The 17,308-nt window shown below is 41.4% G+C and overlaps 2 protein-coding genes across 3 annotated transcripts in view; one reads left to right on the forward strand and one right to left on the reverse strand.

Annotated features, from left to right (window-relative positions):
* pkn2 (protein kinase N2) overlaps window positions 1-8,565 on the forward strand; it is a 31,579-nt gene extending 23,014 nt beyond the window's left edge. For both annotated transcript variants that reach the window (XM_034887152.1, XM_034887151.1), the window contains exons 12-23: window positions 843-999; window positions 1,126-1,252; window positions 2,546-2,682; window positions 3,070-3,145; window positions 4,458-4,549; window positions 4,672-4,848; window positions 5,198-5,260; window positions 5,350-5,426; window positions 5,541-5,683; window positions 5,868-5,975; window positions 6,147-6,227; window positions 6,316-8,565. In XM_034887152.1, coding sequence (XP_034743043.1) covers window positions 843-999; window positions 1,126-1,252; window positions 2,546-2,682; window positions 3,070-3,145; window positions 4,458-4,549; window positions 4,672-4,848; window positions 5,198-5,260; window positions 5,350-5,426; window positions 5,541-5,683; window positions 5,868-5,975; window positions 6,147-6,227; window positions 6,316-6,519 — 1,442 coding nt within the window. In that variant the 3' untranslated portion in view covers window positions 6,520-8,565. The remainder of the gene's footprint in view (window positions 1-842; window positions 1,000-1,125; window positions 1,253-2,545; window positions 2,683-3,069; window positions 3,146-4,457; window positions 4,550-4,671; window positions 4,849-5,197; window positions 5,261-5,349; window positions 5,427-5,540; window positions 5,684-5,867; window positions 5,976-6,146; window positions 6,228-6,315) is intronic.
* Window positions 8,566-8,770: 205 nt separating this feature from the next.
* Window positions 8,771-16,943, reverse strand: gtf2b (general transcription factor IIB). The gene is made up of 7 exons (XM_034887173.1): window positions 16,838-16,943; window positions 14,249-14,361; window positions 12,481-12,614; window positions 12,187-12,333; window positions 11,596-11,725; window positions 9,949-10,230; window positions 8,771-9,310 (listed from the first exon to the last, which is right to left on the reverse strand). Exons 1-7 carry the CDS (start codon window positions 16,852-16,854, stop codon window positions 9,177-9,179), a joined length of 957 nt encoding a protein of 318 aa, XP_034743064.1. The 5' UTR covers window positions 16,855-16,943; the 3' UTR covers window positions 8,771-9,176.
* Between the last annotated feature and the right edge of the window lie 365 nt (window positions 16,944-17,308).

Genomic DNA, 17,308 nt, shown 5'->3' on the forward strand with positions numbered 1-17,308 from the left:
AAAACAAGGACAATGGATCACATCACTCCACTGCCGAAGGCACTGCACTGGCCATCTGGGTCTTTTAGAATAGATTTGAAAGTTCTTTTACTTCATTATGAATCGTTTAATGACCTCGCGCTTTAATACATCAGACATCTTCTGATTTCATGTTCCAGCCAGATCCCTAAGGTCATCCACTTCTTTCTTTTAAATGTTCGTTATGTGTCCCATGACAGTGCTGGTGAGAGTGCATTCTGTTTTTTTAGCCCGTAAACTGGGGAACTCACTGCCTGCAGATATTAAAATGGAAAGCTCTCTCTGTATTTAAAAAAAAAAAAGGAGGAAAATAAAGACTTACATTTAAAATCAGGTTTTTAATTTGGAGCAATGTTAAATCCAAATAAATATATGTATGTATATATATATGTATATATATATGTATGTATGTATATATATATGTATATATATATGTATGTATGTATATATATATGTATATGTATATGTATGTATGTATATATATATGTATATATGTATATGTATGTATGTATATATATGTATATATGTATATGTATGTATGTATATGTATGTATATGTATATGTATGTATATATATATGTATAATATATAATTTTTATTGTTGACATGTTTTGATTTTTAGTCTTGCTTAATTTTGACTTTTTTCATCTTTTGTTTTATTTTCATTTCTTCTTTGGGCTGCATGTTTTCATGAAAGGCGCTCTATAAATAGAGTTGACTTGAGATTATTTTCCTTGTTTTTCCCGTCTGACCGTTTCGCACCGTCCTTTTTTACACACGTCTTCACCTCCTTGCTCTTGGTCTGGTTTGTCTCTTGGAAACCAGGTAAAACCTTCCTGCGAGCCCCTCAGATGAACATCAACATCGCCACCTGGGGCCGCCTGGTGAGAAGAGCCATACCCACCGTCAGCACCAACTCCTTCAGCCCGCAGGCGGTGGAGACTGGGCCCAGCAGCCTGCCTGGGTCACCCACACCCAGCAGGTACTCGCTCTCTCTCTCTCACACACACACACACACACACACATATACTCACACTTACAGTACATGGACTCAGGATATTCCAAAGCAATCAACAATTCATACTCGTGTTCCTCTGCCCATACACAGTGACCCGCTGGTGACCAAGCTGGACTTTGACAAAGAGCCCACCCCAGGGCCCAAACATTACCCAGCAGCCGATGACATCCGAGAACCACTGGTGCAGGACAAGATTCCCGACAAGGAGGAAGTACAGGTACAGGGATCTGGCAATTATGCCCCGATGATTGATGTGAGAGTCATTCTTAAAATCAGTTCATATGGACCCTATTTCCCACCATGCACGTCTGCACTCCATTCTGGAAGCGCCGTGAGCATTCACAACATTCAAGTTAATGCTAGCAATCCACCATCTGCTCACAGCGTGTCCCAGAAGCGTGCGTAAAGCCGCTCTACGCTCTGCTAAAGATAAGCGCCAGGTCTGTTTTCACGCGAGCCCCGGGAAGTTCGGACAGCTGGGCAGGAGAGCATCCAGTCAGTTTACCAAAAGACACCCCCCAAAATCGTAATCTCACACACACACATATATATATATAAAATGGTGTCTAACCCGGGTTAGAGCGAGCTAAACCAAACTTTTTTTGACCACTCTTCTACTGAAACGTTCTGTGTCAGCCACATGGCTGTAATAAAACCTACAACTAAAAATAAAAAATATCTTTCCCATGTATTAACCTACGTTCACCCCATTATGTTTGGAACCTGTGATCATCAGTCAGGCTATCCATAGTCTATATCCTCGACGTTCCACTTCTGGGATTGCTCCGTTTGCCGACAAAACTTCTGCCAGATTTCACTCATTTAGGCCGGACATCTGTTGCCTTGGGCTTCCTTTGTGTTGGCGTTCTAAACTCTGGTGGATTTCTGAGGACTATGGTTAACTGCTCCTCAGACCTCTGCAGGTTAATCCAGACAGCTTGCTAGACTATCTGTCCAGTCTGAGTTTTCTGTTGCACGACTAAAACTACTTTTGAACGTACACACGTTACGCACCAAAACCAATTCCTTCCCGGAGCTATTTTGCAGCGGCACCGTGGCTCTGTCCGGTACTTAGCACCGCCCAAGATGAATGTGATTGGTTTAAAGAAAAGCCAATAAACCACAGCACATTTTTCTCCCATCCCGGAATGCTGTGTGGCCTAGCCACAGCGCTGTGGAGGAGGGTCTGGCAATGCAAGACTGACCTATCCATAACCAAAAGAAAAGCAAAGAAGTAGTTCGTCGAGTCACAGTCACAGGATTTGATTGACTAAACTATATAGTTAATATATTTGATTTGATTGGGTCTCCATTATGCCTGTGTCCCTGAAATTAGTACAGTCATGGAGATCTTATGTAGTGATTATCAAAGTTTATTTGTATGTATCACACTATTATTATTAAGACACAACAGATGGCCATGACACATCCCTAATCATTCCTAGCTGACATAAACCCCTTTTTGCCTATTTTTATTCACTTTGCACTGCTTTGCATTTCCTCTCTGCAGGACGCACTCGCCTCGTTCGATTTCTTAAACAAGAGGAACAGCATGGCGGTGAAGCCAGACCTGGACCGAGCGGTGGAGCAGGAGATGCAGCATCCGGACCTGGAGCTCATTGCCATCCAGAAAGACACAGAGATAAGGTAGGAGAGCCAGCGACTCGCCTTATTTGTGTTCCGGTTCAATCTACATATCTTGATATTAACTTGGTGCAGGGGCACTGGAAGACTAACATGATTTGCGGTCACATTTCGCTGAGAAGCCGCCACCTTTTATTGCTTTCACTGCTCAAGTTCTGGACATCTTCTGTCCAGTTTAAACTATTCTGACATGCAAGTATTCAGTGGAGCTGGAATAAAGTAGCACGGGTGTGAACACTGCCCCCTGGCTTTAAATCTTTTGTGTTGCAAAAAATCAAAACACATTGTCAGTCACCGGCTGGTTGAGTGTTCAAACCCACTAGCTTTCTGCAGCTGTCTCTACATTTAGTTCATAATAGAGACTAATGGAAACACTGATCATTTTTTCAGGGATGAAGAGCAGTTCCACTTCAGTCTCCAAGACTTCAAATGTGTAGCAGTCCTTGGACGGGGTCACTTTGGAAAGGTATGTTTCATTTGATCGGCCAACCTCCTGCAACTGATTCTCATTATCAGTTAAGTCTGTCTCTAATTTTTCTTGCTTAACTGTTAAGTCTAAAAACTGCCAGAAAGTAGTGATGAAACATTCCAAAACCCAAATATATTAAGTAGTGCTGTCAAATGATTAAAATATTTAATTGCGATTAATCGCATTGTCATCGCAAACTCTCAATTAATCGCACAGTTTTAATTATATTTTCTATAATTAAAACTGTTATATATGTGTTTTCTATTCTAAATGTCCGTTTTATTTCTTTATGTCCCATTTTTTTTTTTTCTCATTTAATACTCTTATCAACATGGAATAGTAGATCGACTTGCTTTGTGCAAATTTTTTTTTATTGAAAACATTGGTCATGTAGCCTGCTGTAGTGTTCAATTTCAAAATAATTTTTTAATAATTTAACAGAACAGTAAACCTGCAAACTAGCCACTGAAATAAGTGTGCTAGTGGTGGTGGGGGGGGGGGTGGGGCAGCACACGGTCTGCATGTGAACTCCAGCAACACAGAGCTGCCTGTGGACGCCTGTCTGTAAACAGTTCCGGGAAAAAACCATCGGGCATTGCAGCAGCTGCGTAAAAACGTAAATATCGGCGTGATATATCGGCCGGCCGATAAGATCGGTCTATCGTTGATGTAAAATATAAAAGTTATGTGGTAGTCTGTAGCTCACCCAGTAGGAGCGTAAGATTCCTGCATCGGCCCGAGTTTGTCATCCATCTCAGTCCCCCTTTCAAGTCAATCCTCTGTCACTATAATAAAGGGAAAATCCCCCAAAAAGAATCTTATAATATTATTTTTATTATTATGAGAAAGCACACCCAAATAGATTCACAACAATGTAGTGCGCACTGAGACTTATACACGGCTCCATACAGGTCGGTCGTGGATAAAAAATAATTCATCTGTCCGACTCCAAACTCATAGAACACCGTTTTAAAGTTGCGGGATACCTACCGGTGGGAAATAGCCGCGGGATGGGATTACTTTTGGCCACCGAAGTTTCCTCTTCAATGTCTGTTATCTCGTCTTCTCCCTGAGCAACTCTCATTTTTTAAACTTTTGTGTTCTTTCTTTTGCTCCACTGACTCCCTTCCCTCTCTCTTTAGGTCCTTTCTTTTCTTTCCCTTTTCCTGATTCGTCAGATGTTGTCCGGAGTTGATATGAGAAAGCGGCTTCAGCTGCAGCTCCATTTTCTGTCCGTTGACTAATTGTTTCAGCTCCAGTCCGACAGAACAAAGCTGAAGTGTCTCTCTCCTCTGCCTCCCATCCTCAGGTGTTGTTGGCAGAATATAAAAGCACCGGAGAGATGTTTGCTATCAAAGCGCTGAAGAAAGGAGACATTGTGGCTCGCGATGAGGTGGACAGGTAGACATGGAAATCTTCTCCCTTTTGTTCCTCTAGAGGAGTAGTTGGGTGTTGATGTGGATGAGTAGAAATACCAGTCCTGTGCTGCTCTGACTCACACGGTTTCCTCCTCTCTCTACCAGTCTGATGTGCGAGAAGAGGATTTTCGAAGCGGTGAACAGCGTCCGCCACCCGTTCCTGGTCAACCTGTTTGCATGTTTCCAGACGCAGGAGCACGTGTGTTTTGTGATGGAGTACGCGGCGGGAGGCGACCTGATGATGCACATCCACGCTGATGTTTTCTCCGAGCCCCGGGCCATGTGAGTGACTCAACCTGACCGTACACTCTCCCTGTCGGTCACTTGTTTACGAGGGCCAGTTAGATTTCCCGGTTCTCTCAGCTGATCATTTGTCTTGTTTCTGATTGGCTAATGGGGGCCTTCATCATTTGCAGGCTGTAGCATTATATTCATTTTCTAGATTCAAGTTTTTTGGGGCGCCTGGTTAGCCCACCTGGTTAGCCCACCTGGTTTGCCCACCTGGTTGAGCGTGCGCTCAGCAAAGGGTTGGTCCTCACCACAGCGGCTGCGGGTTTGATTCCGATCCTGCGGCCCTTTGTTGTGTCATTCCCGTCTGTTACTGACGTACTGGGTGGTTTCTCCCCTGCAGATTTTATGCCGCCTGCGTCGTATTGGGATTACAGTTCTTACATGACCATAAGATTGTGTACAGGTAAGCAGTTCAGCACTTCATTCAGTTTAGTCCCACATCTGTCAGGAGCAGGAAGTCTTCAAACAGCTGTCTTTTTTTTTTATTATTAGAGATTTGAAGCTGGATAACCTGCTGCTGGATACAGAGGGCTATGTTAAGATCGCTGACTTTGGGCTTTGCAAAGAAGGTAAGATGGAGTAACCACATTATACTTTAACCTTTACACTTATTAAAAGCATGATTTAGTGATAGTTTTAGGAGCACTGGTCTTTTTGTTGATCGGTCCCTGTGGTCCTTTCAGGAATGGGTTTCAGGGACCGCACCAGCACGTTTTGTGGCACGCCAGAGTTTCTAGCTCCTGAGGTGCTGACCGAAACGTCGTACACTCGAGCTGTGGACTGGTGGGGACTGGGCGTCCTCATCTTTGAGATGCTGGTTGGGGAGGTGAGTGTTTTTCCCCTCGTGGTGTTTTAGTATGATTACTGACCCATGATCAGGTTTACTGAACCTTCCCAAACATTGGTGCTTGTACGTCGTTGCAAATCGTCATGCTAAATGTCAGTGACTCACATATTCAGCAGCAGTTGTCACGTCTCCATCTTTTCCCCCTTGGCACGTCTCTCTTCAGTCGCCCTTCCCCGGTGACGATGAGGAGGAGGTGTTTGACAGCATCGTCAACGACGAAGTGCGCTACCCACGGTTCCTCTCCACCGAGGCCATCTCCATCATGAGGAGGGTGTGTAAAGATAGACTGGGAAGGAAGGAATCAGTCTTACGGGATTGAATTCAATCCCCCTCCTGACAAACCCTCATTGTGTATTAATCACCCGTTAAATGACTAGTGTCAGTCCCCTGGTAGTGTACCAGTTTAATATTTACTGAATGTTCTGCTTCTCCTTGAACTCAGCTTCTGAGGAGGAGTCCAGAACGACGACTGGGAGCAGGAGAAAGGGACGCAGAGGAAGTTAAGAAACATCTATTCTTCAGGGTAAGGAACAACGACACAATTTGCGCCATCATATTGAAATAAAGGAACCTCCACCCACGCTAACGTCCCCCTCTCGGTTTCTTGGCAGAACATGGATTGGAACGGACTGTTGGCTAAGAAGGTGAAGCCGCCATTCGTGCCGACTATTCAGGGCGCCAATGATGTGAGCAACTTCGACGATGAATTTACCTCCGAGGCTCCGATCTTAACCCCGCCTCGGGAACCGCGAGCGCTGAACTCCGATGAGCAGAACATGTTCTCTGACTTTGATTACATCGCCGACTGGTGTTAGCTTAGTCCAGCCCTATGGCCACACACACACACACACACACACACTGTGAACCAACCAACACAGCGTTGACTGTAGCTCACATCAATTTTTAAAACTTTCCTCTTCCTTGCCCAAAATGTTGAGGAGGAGCAACGAGCGCCTTCGGGCAAAACTCTGTGCCATTGAGAAGAAAGTCCAGAAGTCTCCCGTGGACCCCCACTTAGTTTTTAATCCACATGAAGAACGTTCATTTTTTTTTTTTTTTTAAGAAAAAGAAAACAAAGAAACTCTGTTGTTAGAGAGTGAAGGAGGGGTGCTTTGTCCTCCTGCGCACGTCGTCGCCGTGTCCATTGTCTGACCACTGAGAATGTTTTTCATGTGAACTCTGAGAAGACGCCAACATCCCAATCATGTTATTCAGTGTCACTGTCTTCAGTCCCCCCCCCCCCCCCCCCCCCCCCCCCCCCCCCCATCTGTACAGATTATATTCAGTCGTATATTTTATTGTCTTTCTTTTTTCCTTTTATTGGCAAAGCCCTCGCCGTAGCCTAAGGACATTTTATCTCATTGTAAAGTTTGACATTTCTGCCAGGGGTTTAGTGAATTTGAAGTGCTCAAAGCATTATCACTGAGCGTCAACTCCAACCAACATCCTGACTACTACTGCTGCTGCTTCTTGACTTGAACTCTTCACACTACACAGACCAGGATCTTTTCTCACTTTGATTCCATGTCTACATTCAACAACACACGTAATTAATAATGATAATTATATTACTCTAATATCAAACCTCAGACCATCCAGTGTACATGCTACATAAGCTGTTAAATTAACTACCATCACTTAGTTTTATTTGGAAGCCAACATTGTAAAAATGCCTTCTGGCCCAAAGGATTTATGCAAAATACAAAAAAAGTCTAATCTTTTATCTGGTGCCATCTAGTGGCTTTGTAGATATTCAGCTGAACTCTGTTCTAAAGATCAAAGTTCTGCCTTTTTTTTTTTTTTTTAAACCTTTATTTATCCAGGTAAGTCGACTGAGGACAAATTCTCATTTGCAATGACGACCTGTCACACTCACACAGTTTGACGTTCAGACCTGGAAGCTGGCCAGCCCAACCACAGTCTGATCTGCTGGCCACTCAGCAGCTCCACTGGAGTTGGGGAAGGGCCTTGCTCAAGGGCACCTCAGTGGTGGTGAGGGAGGGACAAGCACTGCTCTTTCACTTTCCCCACCCAGAATTTATCCCCCGTCTGGGGATTTAACAGTAGTATCTTTTGGAGCAATAAGATCAAACATTAAATTATGTTTTCAGAGCTGAGATCATTTTGATTTTTTTTTTTTTTTTCTTGCTCAGTGAACAGCTGTTTGTGGTGAACCTGACATCATTTTCCTGGTTACCTCAGTCAAAGTGAAAACACTAATGAATCGCACAGTTCAAAGCTACAGAAACCAAATTCATCCTGTCCCCCTTGAAGCAGCAGACTAACAACTCCTCACGGTTAAAAACCTCAAACCTGATTGATGGACTGACAGATTTAAAAAAAAAAAAAAAAAAAAAGATGTTAATCCATAAAACAAGTACTGAACTGGTTTGATCTGGGAACCTGAAACTTACTTCAGGTGTTTGTCAAAACGACCTTTAAATGCTTCTCACACTGTTCTGTGATCAGTTACATTCTGGAACAGTGGACCCAGCTCGTGACTGTCAATTTGCATGTTCTATATAAACTGACTCAAATGTTGGAGACCTGTTGATATGAAATCACTACAGGGGAGGGCAGGGTATATTATATATACATACTGTATGTACACAATTAAGCTGAAAGCACTAATTTTATCAATAGTTTTTAATTATCTACCTTTCTTAATGATGAAAATAGATTGTACAAAGTTGTTTTTTATTCCTTGCCTGTGCATGTTGTTGCCAGAACAGACAAAAACTTTATGGATGGTACACCAGCACTCAAGTCCCAACTGTTGCAGATCACCCCGGTGTAAAAATACAGGCATTTCTGCAGTTGTTGCCCATCATGAATGCACACATTAAACATTTGTAATAGTGGCTTTGTTTTTATTTCTATCCCTGACATTGAATACATGAACCCTAATGGTTTACTCTGGTTTTTTTATTTCACCTGTTACCCTGGAAACCAATTTTAAGTGCTCAGAAAGAAGCTGTGGAGTTTGTTTAAAGACATTAAATCTAAATGAATGGAGTAGAAAAATAGATTTTATGAAAACAAATGTTTAATGTTATTCAAACCATGAGCTGATTACCATGCTTTAATGAGTTTTGTTTTGTTTTTAAATTACTTCTTACAATTCAACCTAACAAAATAGAACCAGGTCATTTTACTACAAAAACAAGGTTTATGTATACAGTATGAAACCAGCCTAAAATTGCAAGCATCAATTACATTTCCCACTTGGACATACATACATGATACAGTATATACACTCAATAGAAATACTGTGAGTACAGTCTGCAAGATGTTTGTTTAAGCACTGGAATGTGTCCATTTTATTCCTGTGAGGGTGCCTTGAGAAAAGGCTACAAGTCTTAGGAGGGACAAGAGAAATCTTCCAAATCCAACACAAATATGATTTTAAAGAAAGTATACAATCCTCTAAGTACAGCAGAAACATATCGTCGCTGTTTAGGGAGCGTCGTCTTCACAGTTGGGGCAGCTTGTCGACAGGCGTGTCGAATTTGAAGTCTGAAGGGAAGAGTTCTGCAGCGCGCGGGTAGATAAGTCGGTACGACTGTCTGATCGTAACATCCGCGACACCGGCAATATCCCCGATTTCTGTGGGAGCATCAGAGACGATGTTAGACCCAAGCTACGGCATTTTTCTGTAGCTTTGAAAATGCAAAACAAACGGACATAAAATTACACAAAATCACATCCCGAGCTAGAGGGACAACACTGTTCCGCAAGGGCGAACGACTGACGAGAGGCAATTTTATCAGACCATTAAGACGTGATGCCGACTGTCTCAGCTTTACCCATTCATACTCTCAGTGGCCAACTATAAGTACTATGCACTTAACCATGTACTCCACTACATTTATCTAATTGCTTTAATATCACCAACGGAGATAGTGGATTCAGCACACATGAGAATCTCACAAACTGTAATGTGTGGTTACACGAGCAGTGGTTTATGGGTATATAACCCAACACTAGAACAGACACCTTAAAGCTTGGATTATTTGACAGGGATTCTGCTGTCTATACATGCGCTGTTGCTTCAGTTAAGTTTGAATGTTCATTGACTGCTGGGTCTGTAATTTATTCACGCCAGGTTAGGTAATATTTTTTGCAGGTCAGAAATCTTGGCCTAAGAGGACCTCTACTACCAGTATATGTAAATATAACTCATTTATACGGGAGAAAAAACCTATCAGTAAGATGTATCTGGTCTTGACGGCATTACCACTCACCCTTCTGTGTCTTCTTCTCTGCAGAGGCCTGGGAGGCCATGTAGATGGCTGCTGCAGCCACTGAGATGGGGCTCCTGCCGGGGACCAGGTCCAGCTCCACAGCCTTCCTGGCGATGAAGGTGGCCGCCATCTGCACCTGTTTGGGCAAGCCCAGGTTCGAGCAGAAGCGAGACATGAAGTCTCCGGTGGTGATGAGGTCAACGCTGGTCTCCAGCGCCTTCAGGATCAGCTTGAAGCACCGGCCTATTTCCTTCTTGGAGATCCGGGAGACGGCGCAGATCTCTGTGGAGGTAGAGGCAGTGACGTCAAAGACATGTTTCTCTTTTCAGCTATTTCTGTTTCTCTGTTGACTCTCTGCTGGGACCTCCAGAGATTACAGAAGACAAAGTTCACTAACTGTAATCTCTTACTTCTATAAATAGGATGGTTCCCTATTTGAGATCATAGCAACCAGAGATAAATGGCCTTTAGTTATTGGCACATTACACCACAGATTAAATCCCTTTGAGAAACACGTTGGTGTGTTTTTCAGGAAAAGCAAATTTCAAATTTATGATAATATTAGTACAACCATCATATATCCACACATTCTTTCTGTTCTCGAAAATGTTTCTTTTTTTTATTTAACCATAATTTAGCAAACAATTTCTTATCCTATTTAAAAAAAATAGGATAAATAAATAAAAAAAAACAGTCAAGATGGTGTATTTGTTTTAGCCACCATATATCAATTTAAAGAGACAACTCTGTGCAATTAATTGAATTTCAATTTCAATTTTGGCTCCCAGCGATCACCAAAATAGTATTATCGGGAAAAAACATTATTTTGGCATCTTCTGTTTTAACAGAACACTCTTATTTTGCGTTTGGTGAGCAAAAAATGGAAAACCAACTCCACTGTCTGGGAACAGTTAACGTTCGCTAACCCTGCGGTCCCTCTGCCCCCCCCCCCGCAGTAGACGTTGTATTCCCCCGACACGCAGTAGTCCCTTACTCTTTCCCAGCTTAGTGGGGGTGCATAGGCCTACCACTCAAAACCCTCAGGAGAAAATATGGTAGTGTTCCCTCAGCATTTAGTTTACTTGTTAAACTGGATGTGAAATTAGCAGGGACGTTAAATCACCCGTTTCACACAACGTTATTCTAAGGGACTGTCTATGTGCTGGCAGCTAAATAGTAAGTAATCCCACTGAGAGACGTTATTGCTCATATTTTGGCACATTTGGTAATGGCAGTAGACTAGTACTGGTCATAGTGAGTGAAAGTGTGACATCTGATTAAATATCGTGTTATGTATCTGGAATTGTTAATTAGCTGTGTAACATTGTGTGTGATATTTGACAGCTGATCCAAACCTTTCTTCTGTGAGATAAAGGACACTAAAAGATTATACCCTGGACACTATCATTATATCCAAAGGTAATGATTTCAATATTGACCAAAATATTCGTGATCATTATTTATTTCTATAATTGAGCATCCCTACGTCTCCTAAAGGTTTTTGTCAGCAAAGGACTTGTTAGCATATTTTTCAAAGTAACACAATTAGTTTTGATTTGGGGCCATTTACCATTCCTCCCGTTAAATCGTATAAGGCAATTCAAGACAATTTAACAATTTTCATCAAGAAAATAAACGGGTTCCAACCTTTAAATGTTCTTGGTACACCTTCTTGTCTGCAGGCGATGTATAGACAGGCCGAAGCGATGGCGTCGTTGGCTCGCCCCTTCAGACTCTTCTGTTCATAAACCTGCTTGAATAAGTTGTTGGTTCTGTCCTGCAGAGCAAAACAGGATTTACAGAAAGCTCGTTTTTTTTGTTTTGTTTTTTAAACAGGATTTTTTTCAGTTAAGCAGCCAATGTTGTTTTACTGAAATAACATGTATTTTCATCCGCATGTACATTATTGAGGCAACGTCTCGAGCTAAAGGAATCAAACTGCAGACCTTACACATCCCCTTATACCAGATACACACACGTCAACATGTCTGCAGTTTAGTTCCCACTTCAATGATAAACCAAAGAAATTACATGACATAATTCATACATAAAGTTTTGTTCAATTTCCCTTCCTTTCCTCACTACGTTTCATTTCTCTCTGCTCTCGTGTGTGTGTGTGCGTGTGTGTGTGTGTTGTGACATGGCCCTTTATAGTGTTTCAGCTATGTTTGCCTCTCTGTGTTTGACTGCTTGGCTACACCTGGTTTGGGATAATCTTTCCAAATCTTTGATACTTACTATGATGTTCCTTGGCAGGTTAATGCGATCTGCCATGGTGCTGATTTCTTTGAAGGCGTTGAGCATGGCCCGGTCCGAGCTGCTCATGGTCCGCCGGTTCTGGTACTTGGAGTTGCCGAATTCATCAAAGCTAGCGGCGCCAGTTCCCTGAGGTGGACACGGTGGACGTTTATCAGTTAAATTCACTGAAGTCGTATTTCAAGATACGTTTGAGGGTTTGCCGTGGTTGCCGGTACTCCGGGGCAGCACACGTTGACGCAGATGTTTCTGGATTATTGTTTGACCCAAACTCACCTTGCTGATCATGGTGGTCAGGTCGCCCCCATTGAGCAGCGGGTTCTGGGCGTCTCCCACTCGGGATGGATCTTTGAGGGCTTTCTCATTGGAGAACGTCCTCCACTCTGACCCTACGTCGATTACGCGGTCACCTGAGGACATTTTTTAATTAAAATTAGATATAGTTATAAAAATGGTACAAGAACAACAACTGGCTAGACGTTCATTGTAACAAGCTTAAATTGGTGTTTGTGCATCACGACTACTATGTCAGCATGTTTCAATGTTGAGTTAGTAGAAGGTTTCTGATGGAGAGTTTTTCTTCTTGTTGTTAGTTGCTTTTCAACCTTTTGCATTGACGGCTGCACCTGTTGCTTACAACAGGTTTCTTTTTCTTTCTTCGTTGAAGAGACAACATAAAAGAGTCCATTTTGAAAATGGGTCAGATGGTAGTTTAACGTGACAGATTTCATAAATGTTCTGTGAATCACCTGCACATGCAAACAGCGAGGGAACACGAGTCAAATGCACTCACTGTCTGGCTGTAGAAAAACATCCCTCTGGAATAATCCATTAGAAGATGGTGCCATATTCAGAGCAATTCCCTCATGCAAATGTGTCTTCCGAGACTCAAATACTGTAAATAATGTCCTAAATGCTTTTGTACCAGCCCTTTTGGAGTTTTACTACAATGCTGTATTTGGAATCGAGTTCAAACATATTACACATATCCCTTCCATCTCTGTAGTTGTTTTCCTATCAGCGTATGTTGGGAGGCAGAAATACATAACGAAATAGGATCTATGATTCAGTCATTCAATTGCATAAAATTGGAGATGTACAAAGGATAAAAGGTGTGAGAAAGGCACAGCATGTTGCTTATTATGATGACTGTATGTTCTTGGAACTGTGTAGTAGGGTCGAGGATGCGCTTTCTGATATTTTAATCCTATTATGTTGTTTTTGTAACCATACATAAGTCTTTCTAACATGTCGGGGTAAATTGACATTCATCTTTTTAAACAGCCAAAGCTAAGGGAGCAGGGACTTGGGGTCTTGCATCAGAGAGCAGCTGACGTCTCTCGTCTCCCGTCTGACCTGGTCTGTGCTCAGGGGGCTCGTTAGAGGAGAGACATGTTCCCCACAGCTTTGTCTTTCAGTCTTCAAGATTTGGAAACTGTGTCTTTGTGTAGTCCGTCAACTCAGCCAGTGTTCCCATGCCAAATTATTTTAAATACGGTGCCCTAAAAACCAAGCAAGCAGCTTCAGGGAGACGTGTGCTGAGAAACCTTTGTGTGTCCTGACGACTTTGACTATCGGACCATGATAAGAGTTCAACTGAGTCAAGTAAATAAAAAGAACCAAACGGGGGTGCCCTGGTAACTCCCCTGGTAGAGCGGACCAAGGCTCAGTCCTTACCGCAGCGGCCCAGGGTTTGAATCCGTCCTGCGGCCCTGCGCTGTAGGTCTATATTGTTATACTGCATTCCTAACAGTATATATTTTTATATTTCTTACTGTCCTTTCTGTTTTTATTCTTGTGATAAGTGAGTGTTTTACTTTGAGAGCAAAGATTAAGCAGAATCAAATTTCTGGTTTGCGCAAACCTGGCCAATAAAGCCGATTCTGAACTGTCCTAGCAATTAAAAAAGAAATGCTCCAAAAATAATCTTAAAAGAAAATCTTAACAAACAAATAAAACCAAATGAAAGGAAGCATGTGTTATGACACAGAAATCGCTATGGTTCAAAAGCCAAAGTGCACGTGTTTGTAGTGTTTATACTGACCTACTACAAGGCCGCATTCAGGGCAAATCATGTCCCCTGCTCTGTAGTCCTCCACCAGTATGGCCTCAGGGTGGTTGGGACACTGAACTCTAGGAAGGGCCAGGGCATCTCCGCTACAAAACCACAACAACAGTTACGTCATTAAGCGGCTCAAAAGGCCAGAAAGAGATGGGAAAGGGAGAAAATGAAGACAGAAGAATATGGCGTGGGGTAGAGAGACTGAGTTCACGATGAGGTCAAAGATTCATCAACAGGAGCTGCATTCAAACTGCTAGCAGAGTATGACTTGTAAAATATCCCTCGTAAGGGGAAATGTTAAATTAATACAAAATGAAAATAAAAGCTAAGAAAGAAGAAGAAAAAGAAATACGCAGGCCGAAGCCCAAAAGTGATCCTAACCTGGCTTGTGAAACAGAACAAAACCTTATCATAGTGGTATTAATCCATGATAAACAACATCAGACAACCCGGAGGCGGCGCGTAACAGCAGCAGGTAGTCAGAGTCTAAATCAGGACCACAACTGACAATTATTCTCATTAATAAGGGGTAACTTATTTTCTCTTTTTTGTGATCAATTCTTTTTTTATTTAAAGAGCCAAACAAAATTGCCAAACATTGGTCCAAACAAAGTACAAATACTACAAATTGTAAATTATTTTCTTTTTGTTGGTTGGTGAAAAGTCAAAAAATAGTGAAAGAAATGCTTATCACAGTTTCTCAGAACATAAAGTGACACCTTCAAAAGCCCAAAATATTAAATCTACAGTTATAAACCCAAAATCCTCACATTTATGAAGCTGGCTTAAGAGAACATTTGGAATTTTAACGTAAAAGTAACTAAAATTATCAAAATAGTTTCTAACTAATGATCTGTCAATAGGCTAATTGATTAACCGACTAAGTATCTCAGGTATAATCTTGATATAATAGCGCATATGCATGGACTCCCTGAGCGCGTTAACTCGTGTCATTCCCAGTTCCAACCTCAGAGAAAAACACAATAAACAGAAAGATTAGACAATGTTATAACGCTAATTTAGTTAACTGACTAACAAACTACCGGTAAGTGATTGGCACCACAATAGGAAACTTTATGAATAGAGCTGGCTGACGTTGGCCCTCATGAATATTAAGTATTTTAAAAAGTTTAATGGTTGGTACGTTATTGATAAAAATGCTGTATTACAAAATAAATACATGTAGGATGCTACAGGCTTGGCGACAATGACGTATGTGATTAGTAACGATAATTACTTTTGCTTCTTTCTATTTTTCTAGTGAACAACCAAAGAATCTTACAAAAGACCTTTGAGATTCTTGAATGATCGAATTGGGTCAAAACAGGGGCATACCATGTCTTTGCATTTACATTCTAATACACTAAACATTTCCCAGTGTTTTTTAACACGTGTACAAACTTCAACGAAGCTTCAGTTGAATGAGGTTGCGCATCGGGCGGCTGTGGCTCAGTGGTAAACGGTTGCCTGCCGATTGGAAGGTGGGTTCGATCCCTGCAGTCCCTGCATATCGAAGTGTCCTTGGGTAAGACACTGAATCCTGAGTTGCAAATGTGTGTGAGTGTTTATCTGATGAGCAGGGGGCACCTTGTACAGCCACAGTGTGTGAATGTGTGTGAATGGTTTCTGCGCTTTGAGTAGTCGTTGAGAGACTAGAAAATATATATGAACAACCCGTTTACAATGAAATATGTATGAAAGGCTAGTGTGATAAAAACATATCCTGTAAGTAATTATGACACAATAACATGATTTCTTGAAATAAAGATAAATGTGCTGAAAGTAATGAGATAGTATCACAAAATCAAAACAATGAGATACTATCTCAAAATGTACTGAGTCATTGTTTTGTAATACTAAGTCGTTCTTTTCAGATATTAACTCATTATGTTGAGATACTTACTCATTATTTTGAAAAGTCTCAAATTATTTTAAAAGTAATTGTTTTGAGATAAGTGATTATTTTATATTTATATTAATTTTTTTTCTAATCACATTGGCAGAAATAGGCTTCCGTACATGAAGGCTATATGTACACAAGCTGCACAAAAAACAAACATTTGTGTGTCTACAAATTACTCATACACCGCTGACGTCCATGACACCAAGTAAATATTTTAGCATTAAGTTTCAGATTCATACTACACTAGCTAGCTAGGTGACGTTAGCTGTATCTGTTGTTAACCGCAAAACATTTAACGTTAAGTGGCGGAAAGTCTACAAGACTAGGATGCGAAGTAACGTTAACGTGACAATTTAAAAAAAACTATTGAGTGCCATCACAACGGAGAGAGAATGTAAAGGCGACACAAATATCTGTAAACAGTGGCTTCTGGTACTATCTAACGTCAACCAGCTATCGTTAGCTAGCTAGCTAGCTAGCTAAGTAGTCGTTAGCACAATACATCTTAACGTTACACCTAACGTTAACTGTAAAACGTAATATTTTTGGTCTAGCACTAGCGTCTCTCATTATGTCAACGCTGTAACTTTTCTACAAGATTTGCTACTTTTTGAGAGCCACACATTAAGAAGGAAAAGAGGTTATATTTGGTTAAAGTTGCTACGCACCGGCTTGTCGACGCCATATCATTCCTCACTCTGCCCGTCAAAGAAACAATTGAATGCACCACCTCTATTTATAACTTTTTCCGATCACGTGTCTCTCGGAGTATGGGGAGCTATGAGGCTCAAACTAGTCGAAATGCACTCCCGTTTGCATAACAGTGTTTTGTTGATAAAGCAGGGTATCAAGTCACTCCTACCAAAACTGATGTATATGATTATACGATTGGGTATAACATGTAGTAATGTTAAAATATGTTAGTATGGATTGATATATGCAAGGTGCCTACAAACCACGATTTCCAATTATTATTGGCTTCTTTTTGTCCATTAAGATGTGAAAAAAGCATTATGTTATATGTTGTCATTTCATTTATTTCAAAATAGGATACCCAACTTTATAGTTTCATTGTCTGTTTATCCACAATGTCTGATTTACAACTTTTTGACCGTCAAGTGTAGGGAAGAAGAATTGTT

This window comes from Etheostoma cragini, chromosome 12 (assembly GCF_013103735.1).
Source record: "Etheostoma cragini isolate CJK2018 chromosome 12, CSU_Ecrag_1.0, whole genome shotgun sequence".
Lineage (NCBI taxonomy): Eukaryota > Metazoa > Chordata > Actinopteri > Perciformes > Percidae > Etheostoma > Etheostoma cragini.

What these genes read in the sequence shown, in the direction of transcription:
- gtf2b (XM_034887173.1), bottom strand. An exon ending in ACCTGCCAAGGAACATCATA is followed by an intron (nt 11,726 to 12,186) that starts GTAAGTATCAAA and finishes TTTGCTCTGCAG; the next exon opens with GACAGAACCAACAACTTATT. An exon ending in TGTACCAAGAACATTTAAAG is followed by an intron (nt 10,231 to 11,595) that starts GTTGGAACCCGT and finishes CTACCTCCACAG; the next exon opens with AGATCTGCGCCGTCTCCCGG.